Source organism: Falco naumanni, chromosome 1 (assembly GCF_017639655.2).
Source record: "Falco naumanni isolate bFalNau1 chromosome 1, bFalNau1.pat, whole genome shotgun sequence".
NCBI classification, from domain to species: domain Eukaryota; kingdom Metazoa; phylum Chordata; class Aves; order Falconiformes; family Falconidae; genus Falco; species Falco naumanni.
In genome coordinates this window covers 86,934,845-86,951,483 of record NC_054054.1, presented here as the reverse complement: position 1 = coordinate 86,951,483, position 16,639 = coordinate 86,934,845, and the positions used below count along the sequence as shown (strand labels likewise).

The following is a 16,639-nucleotide window of genomic DNA, read 5'->3' as shown; positions in this document are numbered from 1 at the left end:
TCTATGTTTTTATCAGAATAACTATGCTAGGAAAAAAAAAAAGTGTATCTGCTTATCTGCTGTACTGAAATATCTTTTCCAGCTCCTGGTCTGGAACAATCTAAACTGCAGAAACATTTTCCAGTAGGTACAATGACATACAGTGCATGTATAAATGGGAAAAGGCAAAACTTAATTGTACACAATTCCTCAGAATTGAGAACAAGATATTATTAAGTATAATATAAATAATGCAGTATATTCAATTCCTAATTTATAAAGATTATCGTCTATATGCTGGTCTGCTATTCTTGTTTGCTTCAGGATTAATTGGTATATGAAAATAAGGAGAAAAAATATATCAAGAACTATGCTTACCTCATCCCTTTTTTTAGCCGCTGTTCCTAGCTATCCTAATTAGTTAGAACCTGCAATGGAATATTCCAGGAAATTAAAACAGATTAAAAATACCTTTAAATAAAGTCAATATTCCTTCTCAGCATCAAATCCAGGGAATATACTGAGGTAATATTAAACTAGTCTGTTTCAGCAGCTCAGCATCACCCAACTTAATGGAATTTTTCATCAAATTAAGTGGATTTAAAGAAATACAAGAAAATTGAGATGAATTTGAACAGTGTAGTCCCTTTATTTTCTGACAAAGAAGTTTCTCAGTTTTCAAATACTTTGCTAATCATTTCCTAATTAATTTTCCAACATTTTTACCTAGCTGTACCCATAGCTACTATTGACTTTGCTGCAGTACATTTTTTTCCACAACATGTTCTAGTTTAAAATACAAAGTGAACAGCTAATGTTGAATATTTTAGCCCTGTATAATATTCTGATTATTATTATCTGATTATGAAGGGAGTTTACTCTTCAAGAAGCATAGCAACACACATGGACTGTGAAAATACTCGTTAGACCTCATTAGCTGGAATAAACAGGGGAGTATTTGAAACCATACTTACCGAGTCTAGAGGTTCTCTTAACTTACATTTAAAATAAGAAGGTCATCCAACCTGAAATAATCTCCATGGCTATTCTGTTTACACATCAGAGACAGAGAAGTATCAACATTTCCTTATTAAAAGTTCTGAGTCTGTCTACTTCTGCGTTTCTTTAACACATACCTCAACCAAGAAAAACAGCGCTAAGATCAAAAAAGAAATCTTTTCTAAGCAGAAGTCGTATGTACAAAATTAAACAGATACAATCAAACATTTACTAGGAAAAAAGTCTTTATTAATTCATTAATTCACAACACGATAAATATTAGGATCATACACATGAGGGACCCAGCAATGCTCAGACTTGTTTGCACCATGGTGTGGTTTGACAAACTAGCCCTCATCAGCTGGCATCCTGAGAAGAAGCCTGACTAAATATTTTTTATATTTTTACATTTTCACATATAATCAGCGTATATCAGTCATATCAGTTGACCTTAGTCAGGCTTTTAAAAACAATTCTTAAGGACCATCCCTGGGAAATCCTTAAGGAAAAAAAGCACAATCATTGTAGTTGTCATATTCTGACATTAGCATTATACAGGTGTGAATGTATGTTCAATTTTACTTCAGGGGGCAACAGTATTTTCCACTAAACAAGGAACAGAATTAGGCTGCTGTTCAAGATACAGGATCAATTTTCATGCAGTCCAGTCAGCAATTCTAAAACCAAGAGAGTTCTATTACTTCTGAGAATGACAACATACCTTACTTTCACACCCCTTACACAATGAGGACACGTTTCCTTGAGATCTCTTTACTTGTTGTCCTAAATCATTATTTTGAACTTTATGATGAATGAAATTAGCTCATCTTTCCATTGATTTGTCTGTAAGGGCAGACAACTCAGTCTGGTGGATACACTGGTAGGACAGAGAAGAGAAGCAATTTTCACGTGGATAAACACCAGTGTTTTCATTTATGGGTACAAAAGGAACTATAATAGGTAATCACTAGGTTGAAAAAAAATTCTTGTATGCATACACATCACAGTTTAGTCAGATGTGGGATGATTCTCACAACAAAATATCTGTAGATCGAGACACTCAGTATCTCAATGTTTTGAAATAGTAAGTAAAACATTACAAGAACCCCATAATTTACTATGAACTCTTATTTTTGTAAACAGCTGGGGGAATCTAGTAGGGTTTTTGGCTGTATCATACTTATAAGATGCTTATTAAAAGAAACAGGAACTTCTGAATGTGCAGGAATGCACACATTTATATACAGATAAAACGTTTTCATATTTTTTTTCCTAAAGGCAGTTGCAATATTCAGGCAGTGTTTCAAGTAACACTTCCACTCAAAGTATTTATTTTCAACTACAGCTTATGAATGACTTCACAGATGAAAAATGGCATCAGCAGATCTGATAGGGAATGCCACTTGCAGTCAAACTGTATCACTCCTTCCTGTTTTATGGACCAAAAATACAGACCAAAATTGAAAACTTGTTAAAGAAAGCATTTAAGATTTCCTTTGTTGTTGTTTAAGTAAAAACAAATCTTTGAAAATGAAGTATTCCAATATCAATGAGATGTGATAAAAGTTATTACCTCATACTTAGACAAAAAGCGATCAGAAATTCCTTCTAATAGTTTCCCCAACAGGTACAATTCTTGTGGTAAAAAAGATTTCACACTTGAAATAAATCAACCATTTGTCTGTGTTGCATGCTGCAGCAGTGAAATAGCAATCAAATTTAAACCAGCAAAGACATATATAAATGGTCATCAGACTATTCTCCCATACTATGGAACCAGCAGGACAGCTATGAAAATATCAAGTTGCACACACAAAACCACTGATAAAAATTAACTGCAAAAACGATACATTTTGTTTCGCCTCAAGTTGATCTCTTCTTTTCCTACATGTACTCACTATTCTACTGTAAAGGGTACAGTATGCAACTATGTTGACAACTCGGATTGATATGCAGTGGAGTTTGTGTTTGCCTTTGTCAGGTTACCTATTTAACAGGGTTCTGCAAAAGAGGACGGCATCACTGTCAGGTTTATTTCTTTATTGCCACAAATTAGCCAGCATCTCCCCCTTCTGGACAGCAGGAATATAAGCAGAGATTTGCAACAGATTAAGGCTTTCTTACTCTGGCCAATATGAAAAAAAAATAATTGCAGATAATTATTTTCTATCTTTGTTCTGAGCAGGAGCGTTTCTTTTCTAGATAGCTGTTTAATATAGTTCCCTTCAGTAATATGTTTTATTAAAGTCAGACCTAAATCCATTCAGATGTAGTATCCAGCTCATCAGTGAGAAAAATCTTAAAACCAAACCAACAAAATCTATCATTGTGTCAGCCAGATTTCCGCATTCTATAAAACACAAAATGCTGCATGAGTTGGATTATTAGTGGGTTTGATTCTACTTGTCAGCGTTGCTTAATATATGGTGAGCAAGCAGCAATTTGTGAGATGTGTCAATTTATTTTGAACTGAACTGAATTAGAAATGTCAAGAGTAGGCAGAGAAGTCACCATAAAATTCAACTCTTTCTTTAGCACCTCTGAGCTCATTCATTCTTAGCCATCACTATGTTATGACCAAGCTGCCACTGATTAATCCATTGGGATTCATCCAGTAGCAGCACAGCTTCAGTAATAAATAATTTTCTATTAAATTCCTGTATACATTGTATCTTAAAGAAAAAAAAAAATCAAAGATGACTGTTTAGCCATTGTTACACACTCTGGGAACTTGTTTCTACTAGTGAGTACGGTCTCAGTGTTCAAGATTAGAATCAGGTGATGAGCTATCCAAGCACTTAGGAGAAAGTATCATCAGCAAAACTCTTAAGGGAGGCCCTGTCCACTCCTAGCATCCGTGTGGGCATTATGTGAGATATTTCTGTTGGCAGTCAGTCATGCCAATGGGAAACTCAAATGACAACTGTTTAATTTGTAGATGGCCTCAGATGTCACTGGCTTCAGTTATCTCTATATAAATTAAACTGATTATTCTCTAGCTCCCAGCAAGAGAATTATGGGCATTTTGAAAGAGAGAGATTTGTTACAGCAGGACTGCATTGGTTTTAGAACTGTGATGGTGCAACCACAATTTCTTTGTCTGGCTGTAAGAAAAGCCATCTACAGGGAGAACAAGAACAAGATTCCTGGAACTTGAACCGTTAAAGCTGTTTCAGCTCTAAGTGCCCCTTTTCTTTACAAATACATTTTGTGCTTTTTTTCCTTCTTTCCAGGGATGGTACTTAACCTCAGCAGCCTGTGACTGTTGCATCCAAGCCAGAACGTTTTGTAATGTGCAGTTTGGTAATTTCTTCAGCACAGGTAGGGTGAATGCCAATTGTCTTCATTAGTTGAGGATACGTAGCACCACATCTACGCCAAAAAAAAAAAAAAAAAAAAAAAGTCCTAAAACATCAAAGTAATTCTGTTCTTGTCCACTTTATCAGGTAGAGGCCTTGCATTTCTTCTCCTAACAATGCTGTCAATTTTTCTCAGGCACTTAAACAACATCATTTAAATGTCTAACTTCACAACACTGTTAGTTACGGAAGAATTGCCATAAGAGTCAACACAGAGATAATTAAGCAATTTACCCCAACTCACAACTGAGCCTATGGCAAAAACATATGACAAAACTGCAGCCTTCAGCTTTTCTTGTGCATACATGTGTTTCACTAACCTTGACTCCAGATGGAAAAACACACACATATTCAGAGGAAGAAAATCTTAATTAGGACTGCTGAAAAGAATCTACTGAAGGAAGCAATACCAGAATATTCTTCCATGATCTTAGAGAAAGTCTGGTGCTTACACTGAAATTATCAATGCTATAAGCAGGAGGAAAAAGTCTCTCATTTGAAAAAACAGAAAAACAAACCACCAAAACCCCCTTGAGTTAAAATTCCACTTGCTTAATTCCTTTAGTTGTCCAATAACATTCTTAGACTTGATGACTTTCCTTTGAGCTGCTATTCCTGGCAGGTCATGTTGTAAGAATAGCTGAAATGGCCCTGAATTCAAGACTTGTTTCAAGCTCTTTATGGAATAATGTTCTCTCCCTCTATAAAATACAGGGAAGAGAGCCATAGATGTCTCCCGGTGTCCCCACCTACATCCAAAAAATGCACCAAGTAAAAAGTCATTGCTGAGCAGAAGATGTTACTGGAGTACTAAGTGGGAAGGGAAGATGGAAAATCATCCTTTGGTGAGCCTGAAGTAAGACCTATTATTTGACAAAGGAGAGCAGCAGCTTTTACAGCGGGTGTTCCACATTGAAAGCTCTGGATTTGTGAAATACAATAGAAACCAATACAAGAATCTGACCTGCTGAATACCTCTCACTGTGGCTAAAGTTTTAATTTCCCTCAGGCAAGGCAGAAAAGCACTCCAGTTTCATGTGCTTCCTTTTCACTGGTTATTTTGGATAAAACTTCAAAACAATGACATCCTAAAAATGTAGTTCTAGAATCTATACCACTGGCAATTAATGGACTACAAACACATGTTGAAAATGTGTACTGAGGGTACACTGCAATCAGTGATTTCCAAGATATTCCTCACATGATACTTGCGGTCCTGCCTTCTTAATCCTTTCTGCTTTTCATTTATGCTAGTCACTCACAAATCTAAGACTAAAGCTGCAATAAAACGATGATGATAGGAAAATGAACTAACACTAAAACTGGGGGTGATTTCTTGTGTACCAGCCTACTTTCTTCAAAGACAAGTTAAGAACTGTAATTTAGTAATGTAAATACACGAATCAACATTTCTGAAGATGTGAATCAGCAATAAGAAGGGAAATGGAAAACCAACTAAGAAATAATTATAGCACACAAGAGGCATAGCAGGAATTCTCCGTTTAATCAGAGAGGACCCAGAATTATTCCTTATTCCTTCCAAGGGAGGACTTCTATATAAATATTTGAAAAAAATCTTACACAAGATCAGACTACAAAGGTTCACCTACTTGGGTAAGTTATTGCAATGATCAGATAGCTCCAGACAAAAAGTACCTCCCCTCTCCCATCATCCTACAGAGGTTTCTTTCTTACTTTATCATATTATGGTTAGCTTATACCCCAGAAATATAAAAATTCATTGAAGTCCTTGCTGAGCTTTTGAGGAGCAATGGCTGTGCACATTTAAAGATGAGATTAGGAAAGGTAATGCTTGACAGGTGTAAAGAAAAGTTGTAATGAAAAGCACAAGTACACTTTTTAAATAGTTACTTGCAAAACTGTATGATTTCCTATCCTGTGCACAGAATGCAAAAGAAGCCACACTCTGAAAAAACCTAACATTATTAAAGTTAATGCAGCATTTTATTTTTTGCTTTAACTATATCAAGCCAACAATATATTTTCCTCGCTTATTCCTTAACTATATCCAGTATTACAGTAACTAAATCCAGTACATCTTAATGAAGAACTGCAGTATTTTTAGTGGAAATATGTGCAATACTACATAAAAGTAACAAAAAGCATGGATTCTTTATAGTGTTGCCAAAACTAGGCAGCTATCTTTTATAATCTTACAATAACTTAAAAAGCAGGCTTTAGAAGCTAGAGACATTCTTTTGTACTTACTTGATTCCAAGAGCAAATCCTTGAATAACTTCGCCTGCATTTGGTCCAATGAAATGAAGGCCAAGTATTCGTTGGTCTCTCTCTCGTAAGCACACCATCTGAAAACAATACATTACATAGAGATCTTTTCTTAGAACATTTAAAGATAAGACATGAAGTGAACTGAATGAAACTGAAGCACCCCAAGACCCTAGTTCAGCTGTTTACTCCCAATATGCCAAGAACTTACGCACTTGCTTAAGTTTTACTGACTTCAATAGGTCTTATGCTTGTCCTTAAGCACTTTCCTGAATCGAAGCTTCATTAGTGGACTTCAAGGAACCACTGACAATGATAATTTTTGGTAAATAGGATACTTTGTTGTTTGTCAATTGTATGAAATCCTCAAAATACCTCCTGTAGCCTAGCAACCACACTAGTGTTATTTTGACACTGAATGACCACCTTAGCAGTTCTCCAAGCCTGTGCAGTTATTCCCAGCAGTTAACCAGCTGTATTTCCAACAATGACTGCTACCAAGGATATTTTGTGGCTTTGTGATTCAGTCAGTAAACACAGCAGCATGTCTGGTGAGATACATTTACCACATCAGCCCCATAACCTGAAAAGGAGTCAAGCCTTAGAAGCAGCCGAAGATGAAGTTAATAAGTATCTGTGAGGGCCTGAGTCACTGCACACTTACCTTTTATTAGAGACCTTAATGAAAACTTTTTGGTTCTTTTAAGGACACCATCTTTATAATTATGAAAAGAAAGTCAGTCTCTCCCTTTGTCCTCCCATCAAGCATTAAATCATCACTAATCTAATAGGTTCTCCTATTCAGTAAAGGCTTGGATTCTTTCCTTAGGAATCCCAAGAACAGCAGCAATCCTGATGTGGTACTTAAAACTTTGGAGTTTCAAACTCTATTGCAAGAGGGTTTTTTCTTTAAAACTCCTCAATATTTAATGCTTTTTCATGTGTTTTGGGAGTTTAGTAAGGATTATATTCAATATCATGTAACAACTACTATGATATTACTACTTTACCCTCAAATATTTACTTTCATTGACATAATTTAAAGGGAATAGCTACAAAGTAGCAGCATCATCCTAGTTGCACTGGTACTTGAGACAGAAATGCAAGCTACTAAGGCACTTACACAAATCAGTTGTGACAAAATACAGTTAGAAAAACTGGTTTCAACTATTGACAATGGATATTCCTTATACAACACAATAATAACAACATAATAATTCTTGATGGACCTACAGAGGTTGCTAATTTATTCAAAACAGATTGTTCCTTGATACCGAGGGGAAAAGAAAAATAAAAAAGAAAACTATGATACGTTCTACAAACACTACACCTTATCTAAGGTCCTCTACTATGGGCAAGTGCATCAAAAACCTTTTCAACACTGAAGCAACTGGATTGCTCTAGGAGAAGACACATTTCAAGTCCAACACTTTGGTCTAAGCCAAGAGGGTTTTGTTTTCATGAGTAAGACTGAATAGTTACTCTAAGCTTACGCTTATCTTTTTGAAGGTAGCATACTTTACCCAAGAGATAGCAACTCAGATATTACACATAAGTAGTCAAAAACTTTGGTGCGGGAAGCAGAGATTAATCTTTATAGAATTTGGAATATTTCTTAGGACCTTAAGAGCAGTTCAAAGATGGTTTCAATCAGCAGAATGTCAGCTCTGAAAAATGCTAATATCTGTACAGCAATTTCAAGATGCAATGGGATATGTAATGAATAATAAACATTTGAAGTTACACTAGAGAAACAGGCTGTCACCAAGAAAATCTCTCATCCATCTTCAGAGGGTTTTTTGTCAAACAGTCCTCCTTAAAGCTGGCTGTACCATATCTCTTGTTTTAAGTTAAAAGCAAGTTAAAAAGCTCACAACACTCACTTTCATATAGCATTGAGATGCATCTCTTTCAGCCACTGTAAACTCTAAAGGTTTATAATATGCATGGTATACCTGGTAGCGAAAACAAAAACATTTTGCGTTAGAGTACTATTATGTCAAAACTTGCTATTTAGTATTATAATGATTACTATTAATACGTATTCATAATGTTGTAGAAAAAACCTGTTCATTGTTTTCAAGAACAATATAGAAAGCACCGTAAGAGTTTAACACAAGCCTTTCTTGATGAAGCATTTGATTTAAAAAAATCTGAAAAAAATCACACATAATCATGTTACTTAAACCAGTACACCTAATTAAAAATCTTTTGTTTATTTAAGCTTCTCCCTTGTTTACCAAAAATAATGAGATCCAAGAGGCTTTTCATATCTATAAAAATTTATACCACAAGACAACCCAAACTGCAATTTTTGCATTCTTAATAGTAAATGCCTATTTTTTCATTAACGATTTTGCCTGGGGCTCCAAGCTAAATCCATCAGATGAACTCACTCTCCAATACATACATAACATTAGCATCTTATGACACACACACACAACTGTCTGCCTTAATCAGATGAGAACAATTGTTTTACAGTAATATATCATTCTAGATGGCACTAGCATCCAGAAACCCAAGATAATAGTTCTGGGACAATTTCCGAAGTATAAACTATATTTCAGAATCATAAGAGACAAAACTAATAACTGACTGGACATGAAGTGAAATATTGCATTTTATATTTCCATACCTTACCAAGTCATATGCTGACAGTCTTTTTGAAGAGTGAATAAAGGTAACACAACATACTTTTTCAAGGGTAACTTGTTTGATTTTGTCTTATTATAGAGTGATTGTGAATTTCTTCACCATGAGTGCCTTAATCTCATTCCTCATATCGGCAGGCTGAGTGTGAACATATGCCATAACAGATTTCTTCCTCAATATGCAATGCCCAGGCATATTATATCAAGACGTTTTAGCCACAAAGACACTTAGCAGCTTTTGTGACTATTTCTGGGGACGTCCTAAAACTTTAGACTAAAGAATATGAGCAGCAATTCTGATAATTAAAAGGAACGTAATCACTATATGGTGATGCTGCACACTATAACTTACTAAAATGGCAGCTAGTCTAAAACTGTCACACCCTATCAATAATTTTAAGCCCACTTGGTAACAGTTTCCATTGTGACCTGCTGCAACATGTTTGAAGTCCTGAGCTTTTCTGAAGATACCAACTCCCTAACTGCAAACATAGCAGTTTGGGGACCAAAAATTTTGCCTGACTCAACAGTGAAACTTCTGTCTTTTCATAGTGCAACTCTGACATTAACTATAAAATCAAAAATGTTTTCATACCTCAATATTATCTGATCCATAACATTGCACAGCTGCTTCTTCCGACAGTCCAACACAACCATATTCCAAGGGAGTGAAAACTGTAGTAGGTACCTGTTTGCGAGGAGACAGAAAGTGTTACTGTTGAACCATATGAAACAGCTGCATGGCAGATACAGGGTAGACTTTTGCATGACTGAGAAGTGTAACTCTGTCACACACATCTACTTTGGCTACTGTCAAAGATGGATTCCAGATGACAAAATGCAATTCCTTTTAAAATTCTTAAGGGGGGGGTAGGGAAGGGGAAGAGTGTAAGATTTGGGTTTTATTATTGAAAAAAAAAATAACTCACATTGTCATAGTCCATCAATTCTGAAGACTGGCCAAAAAGACGCTGAGCCAGCAGTTTTCCTGCAGCTATTGCTGTGGGTGTTAATTCAGGACGGCCCTAAGAAGAGAGCACAAAGCTTTGTTTTAACAGAGAGAAGTAGCATCCAAGGATATCTCCTGGGACAATGGTCAGAGGAAGGCCAAATCTTTGGAATTCCAGTCTAGTAGCCAGGGCTCCAAAGAGAAAAGTCAGTAATAATTTCTGTCTAAACATGCTTTTAAGTCTCTGAGTTTAGTATCTGTCTTAATGCAGGGGAACACATGCAATGAATGTGTCAAAATCTTATAGCACTCTTGAAAAGCAGAGGATATTCACATGCTAACCATTCATTTCCCCCTTTCTTTCCATAGTAAGCCATTAAGAAATTTTTTAATGGTCTTTTTAAAGCAGAAAAAGCCTAATACAAAGCAACAGTATTTTTATAACATCAGACCTTTTTAAAAAAAGTTGTCTGTCTCATTTTTACAGAACACAGGCACAAAACTTAGCTGTTTGTAGCACTATTACTGATTTCCTATGTTGGTCCTGGATCAGAGAATTGGAACACTATTTTGCTAGCACTGCAACCTGTAGGTTGAGTTGGTCCTAATCTCAGGCTCTGGTATTAGAGAGGGGCTTGAAAAGGATTGCTATTGGCAAATGCTAACTTCCTGCAAATGAGAAATGGAATGATAGCAGGATATGATCAGGACATGTTCTAGTTCACGCCATGCATCTCGGGTACTTTTCATATCCAAACAGGACTATGCAGTGTGCCAGAACCCTAATTTTGAGTGCTGGCGCAATACCACTGGAGCATCAGAACCCCAGTGCTACTTTTAAGGATGCTGGAAGGTTTTGCAAATTTAAGTGAGGCATTTTCAAAGGAATTTTTTGAAGTCTGAGGAAGAACAGTCCATGTAAGTTCATAAGATCTAACAAACTTCATAGATCTAGTAAAAGTATTATTTAAGAGTTCATTCAAGACATATCATCAAGATGCTTGTCTGAGATAAGGAGAGAGGTAACAAATCTAGAAGGAATGTGGAGACACAAGAAACCTGTAACTGAGAAACACCTTTGAGGGACAACACAGAATCTTTTATAAAATGTGTGAAGTTCTAATTCATACAGGTCCTATCCAGATACAACACTTGTCACACTCCTGCAGAGCCCCACTTAGAGGTAGCCATCCAATAAGCCCTTAAAAACAGTTTTCAGCAGCAAATAAAATAAGGAATCCTCACCACACACATTCAAACAAATGAAACTTTTTTCATTATCCTAAGGGGTTTTAGCATTTCCTGGAATCCATTCCTTTTTCCCAGCTTATCTTTTCTATATGTTGCTAGATAGATTCTGTACATGGTAACAGCCACCATTTACTTCAGTACACATACCATATCAATTATGTGCACATTAATATGCATTTATGCTTTTATCTGTACTAATAACCACTTACGTTAAAATTTCCATTGCAAAAAAATCAAAACTGAAACAACATTATGTTTCACCTGATAACAGAATCTACAATTCTAATTGTTGATGAATACTAACCTATTTTTCACCAGAGTTCATGACAAATCACAAAACTGCAAGTCTATCCCTTTTCCCCCACTAAGATCCATCAAGTCACGTTTTTTCAAATCCAGCATTTTGACTTTCAAGTCTGTAAATGTCATTTACCGGATGAAATTTGCCATTTGTTTTTTCTTATACACATTTGCCTGAAACGTGGCTGTCAATCATTTCTGCTGCAGGAAATACAGATGTTGTTTTGGCATTCCAGAAATGAATAGAAGATTGGAACGAGAGATAAAATTGTGAAAGCACTGCCATGCATTCCATAAAACCCAACTAATTACTAAAACATCCATGCAGATAAAGCACAATTTCTCATAAACAATGACTTAAAGACCTTCCTTGGTAAATATTTGAAATGAACATTCACTTTGCAGTCATGTGTAGAACTACTCAGCTGATTATTATGGATACGAATTGTTCATAAGAATCCTCCAATGTATTATACATTTAAACGAGATAGCTCCTAAGAGAGTTTAAAAAGCTTTGAAGTAATAACACAACTCTTTTTGGTCTCACTTCTATTCAAAGCAACATACTGTACATTCCACCTTCTCTACAAATCTTTGTTTTAACACCCTTTGAAATATGACAGATGTATAGTGGCACGATCACATGATAAACCTCCTTCTGAGGGAACTTCTTTATAGTGTGTGCCATGCTTTTCAACGTGGATACCACTGCAGGAAGAATTTTAACAGAGTTTGCACGTGTGTGTGGGGGGGGGATCAAACTAAAACTCCAGCTTGATCTTCCTCATCCTGATTACAGAAGATGAAAAAGCCTAAATGAAATTTCACCTGTTTTTGAAAATAGTATTTTGCCAAACCTTGAAAAACTTTTACTTGAGGGCAGACAAACAGACTGACCTCCAGAAAGTTTATTTCCCCACCTTTTCTCCAAATGAACAGCTTGGATAACATTAGGATTCTGTTTGCTATACAAGGGTGCAACAAGACACTCATGCACACATAGTTTCCTATTTGTGCCAGCTGGGTACAACTCCCAAATGAAAAGTTATTCTGAGCATATCAGGAAACCTGCCATTCCCCACTCTCATTCCCCTTCCAGCTAGGGCACTGAATTCAAGAGTAGTTCTTACTATTTGGTAACAATTCAGTGTATATTCAGTATGGCATGGTAAAGGAGGGAGGAGAGACTTGAGAACTACTTGCAAAGACATGAGCAATAGCATTTTATGGCAGCAAAAAGACTCTGACAGGGAGAAAGCAAAGCAAAGAGAAATCCTGAGCAGGAACACTGGAGGGGGAAAAAATAATCTTATTATTATAAGCAATATTACAGATCATTGATGCTCATTCGTAGGAAACAAGATTCCCCTTCCTCTGCTCTTTTGGTAGGTCTCATCTAGAAGTTATCATGCACCAAGATCTACAGTTTTGTGGTTCTTAGCAGGATGCATTTGATTCTTCTGTGTGTATTCTTGGAGATGTGCACCAACACATGACTTTCTTTCACAGCTGGCTCCCACACCAATGAAATTTATTACCTAAATTAATCCTGCTTTTTTTAAAAAAGACAAAATAAATTTAAGTATTCCAATAAATAAACTTTATTGCTCAGCAAGTGGAAATACATGGCTCACGCTGTACTAGGGTAAGATAATGGCAATAATTCCTTCTATCTTGAAACTCTATAAATGCATGAGTACTACACTGTGATTTCTTTAATTCCCTATATTGAGTCCATATGAAGATAAAACCTTAAGAGAATATTTCTACAGAGCACTGATTTAACTGTTCGGGTTTTCACCAATTGTACACTGGATACAGTATGAAACTGTGGGGTTTTTTTTAACACTCGCATGTAGAAGTGCCTATTGGACAAGTCTAGTTCAAAAACATGCACTAATAAGGACAAAAGCAGGAAAAGGAAATCCAGGTTTTAACAACAAAATTAAAATGACAAATAAATGAAGACCTGATTTTCTAGATCCGGAGTAGTAAAGAAGAGAGCATCTTGCCTCCAACTTTATTTCTTACTTGACTAAATCCTCAAAAGGCAGAAGACAAGAAGCACCCAAAAGGAAATTATTTGCCCAAATAACACTGTAAACTGGCAGCAAAATAAGCAACAGAATCTAAGGCCCTGCCAGCACTGCCTCTAACAACTGCTTCTTCAATGAAATTAAAAAGACACATTTGGAAAGCAGGAGGCCCAAACCAAGGCATATATCAGGGACAAGCAGGTGTATGAGGCCATTGTGAGCAGGAAGATGACTTCAGGAAATATCCTAGAGCAAGAAGTGTCAAGTACAGAGGGAACCTGTATGTGAAGAGAGAAGAAAGGAGAAGAACTGTATACAATCCCAAAGCTCTGAGTGACTAGACAGGACAGAGAAGCTGCAGAGAGTAAGAAAAAAACCAACAACAGTGAAATAGCTGAGCAGGAAAGAGTTTTAACACCATTTAAAAGGAAATGGCAAGTCATTTGCATGAAGATGGAGACAGACAGGAAGAAACACATGTCTACATACAGGGGCAGAGGTCAGGAATGGTCAGCAGATTTATGAGATTTAAGTGTCTCTGGCAGTTCCAGAGTCCAGTCAGAAATTTGCAGGACTGGACTGTTCCCAAGACATTATGCAACCTGTTACATCTCTTCAAAAACTTGGAGCACCTGTAGGTTTTATAAATTTGAGACATGTAAAAGATTTTAAACATGGCAAAGTGAGAAATCTTTTCAAGGTCTCTCAAATTATACTATATATGGTGTTTGAATATTGCTACAGTATTTAGATCTACCACTTTTAAAACTGATGCCTTCACTATATCAAAACCAATCTTGATATGAATGCATGTACTCAATTTCAGTAAGCTCAAGAACAGGTGAGAAAATTCTGTGTCTTGCAATGCCCAGCCTTTATATTCTACATACTGGCCCAGATTTTTCAGGAACAGCAGGCAGCTGATGAAAACATTCTCCTGCAACTGTACAGTTCAGAATCCAGACAAACACTATTTTTTATGAAGACAACAAATTTGAAGATGCCTAACTTACAGTAGATAGTCTTGAGCTCTTCTGTAAACTGAAAATTGAGGGGTTGCAAGTATCCCAGTGCACTTTGATCAGGAAAAGACATTCTTATCATAGATGACTGTAGATTATCAATAGCACTAGATAAAGATCACAGAATTCTGGGTTTGTTTATTTTGCTTAAGTTATAATTTCCCCTCCTTTAAAAAACAAACAAACAAATAGCTACACCTCATGTTTACTTGGCATAATCTTTCACAAATCATGAATAGAAATCAAACGTATTTATATTTGCAGCAATTACTTTTTCTTATTCTAGAGGAAGATACTTTTGTCAGAAGCATTTTGCATGGGGGAGCAGAAATGCTGTCTTGTCACTAGTCTCAATTAACCTCCAAAATACTAAAAATGAATTACAGAACCTGTCACGGTCATTCCCAGTTATGTGTATTTAACTCCAGAAGGTAAAAACTGCTTTCAGTCAGCATTCACAGGCAGTATGAAGTCATATGTCTGAGGTGATAAAAACATTATTAGAAAGATAACTGAAGTGATAAAGACATTATTATTAGCCTCTGACCAATAATGCATTCCCTGATAAACATCAGTAATAATCTCTAATGCTGAGATACTTAACAAGATCCATGTGAAGGAAATTACTGACCCAGGTGGCTGGCATAAACACTACAGCTTTGCAAAATGAAAAAGAGCAAAACACTAAGATATATGCTAGTGCATGACAACATCTAGGGACTACTTATTAGTCAGGAACAAAGTTGGCTTCCTGTTATTGTAAAATAGTTTATGTAGACTCAGTACCTCTGTTATGTCTCCAACTGCATAAATGTGAGGAACAGAAGTAGCTTCACTGGCATCAACAATGATCTTTCCAGTTTCAGAATTAATTTTCACTCCAACTGTCTTCAAATTGAGAGTCTCAGTGTCAGGGGCTCGGCCTTAAGCAAAAAAAAAAAAAAAAAAAAAAAAAAAAAAAAAAAAGAACTATTGGAAAACTTCAGCAGTGTTAATCTAAGAAGCTAGCATACTCCACTGTAGGTTTCCAAGAAACCTATTCTTTGATAGGCCATATAGAAATGTAACAAAACCTTTACTGGAAAAGCTGCAAGGGTAGAAAGTATGGATATGGATTTCTTTGTGAAAGGAGCTCTGTTACTACTGCCTTCACTCAGAATATTTCAGTGAAAGTTATCCTTTAAAAATGTGCAGGACAACATCCATTGCAAGAAGTGCAAAACCCCCATGGTTTAATATTTATTACACATTCTGAATTCAGTTTCCTAATGTATCATGAATATACATAGAATAACTAAGCAACTCGTACACTGAAAATTTCCAATAAAAATTAATTGAATAGTATTCAATACTAACAAACAGCCTGTTGTGCACGCTTCAGGACAAAAATTATTGAAAATGCTGTTCAATGTCTAGCATTCCTGAAGTCCTCTTTTCTTGTTATCTGGTACACTTACCTTAAAGCTTTTTTAGTTCCCTCAGCTTGGATGAAAAAGTTTACTGAATTCGTTCTCAAATCCTTAATGCTCTGTGTTTGAGCTATTTCTGCAGAGTTTAGAAACACTATTCCTGGAGTTTAGAAACACTATTTTAAATGGGTTTAAAAACAAATGAAGCAAATTCTACCAAGCCTGGATTTTATCACAGCTTCCTCTTCCAATGATTTTATTATCTCATCTGTAAAATATCTTTAAAATTTTTATTTTATCATCTTTAAAATATGTATTTTTGTAGTGTTTTCTGCATAGAGTTACCACTTAGACCACTGAATTCTTGATAATATTACACTGAGCTTTCTATAGAATATCTAACAAAGCAATTCCTAGCCCAGAAATTGAAATCTTAA

At 35.9% G+C, this 16,639-nt stretch overlaps 1 protein-coding gene across 4 annotated transcripts in view; it reads right to left on the bottom strand.

Annotated features, from left to right (window-relative positions):
* TXNRD2 (thioredoxin reductase 2) overlaps positions 1–16,639 on the bottom strand; it is a 42,817-nt gene that overhangs the window by 5,324 nt on the left and 20,854 nt on the right. The window contains exons 12-17 of one of the 4 annotated variants that reach the window (XM_040603004.1): positions 15,580–15,716; positions 10,165–10,260; positions 9,831–9,923; positions 8,468–8,539; positions 6,567–6,664; positions 358–407 (exon numbers count right to left, since the gene is read on the bottom strand). In XM_040603004.1, the coding sequence (XP_040458938.1) occupies positions 401–407; positions 6,567–6,664; positions 8,468–8,539; positions 9,831–9,923; positions 10,165–10,260; positions 15,580–15,716 (503 nt within the window). In that variant the 3' untranslated portion in view covers positions 358–400. Of the gene's footprint in view, positions 1–357; positions 408–604; positions 4,351–6,566; positions 6,665–8,467; positions 8,540–9,830; positions 9,924–10,164; positions 10,261–15,579; positions 15,717–16,639 lie in introns of those variants that run through there. The other 3 variants (XM_040602994.1, XM_040603014.1, XM_040603022.1) reach the window with 3 other exon arrangements.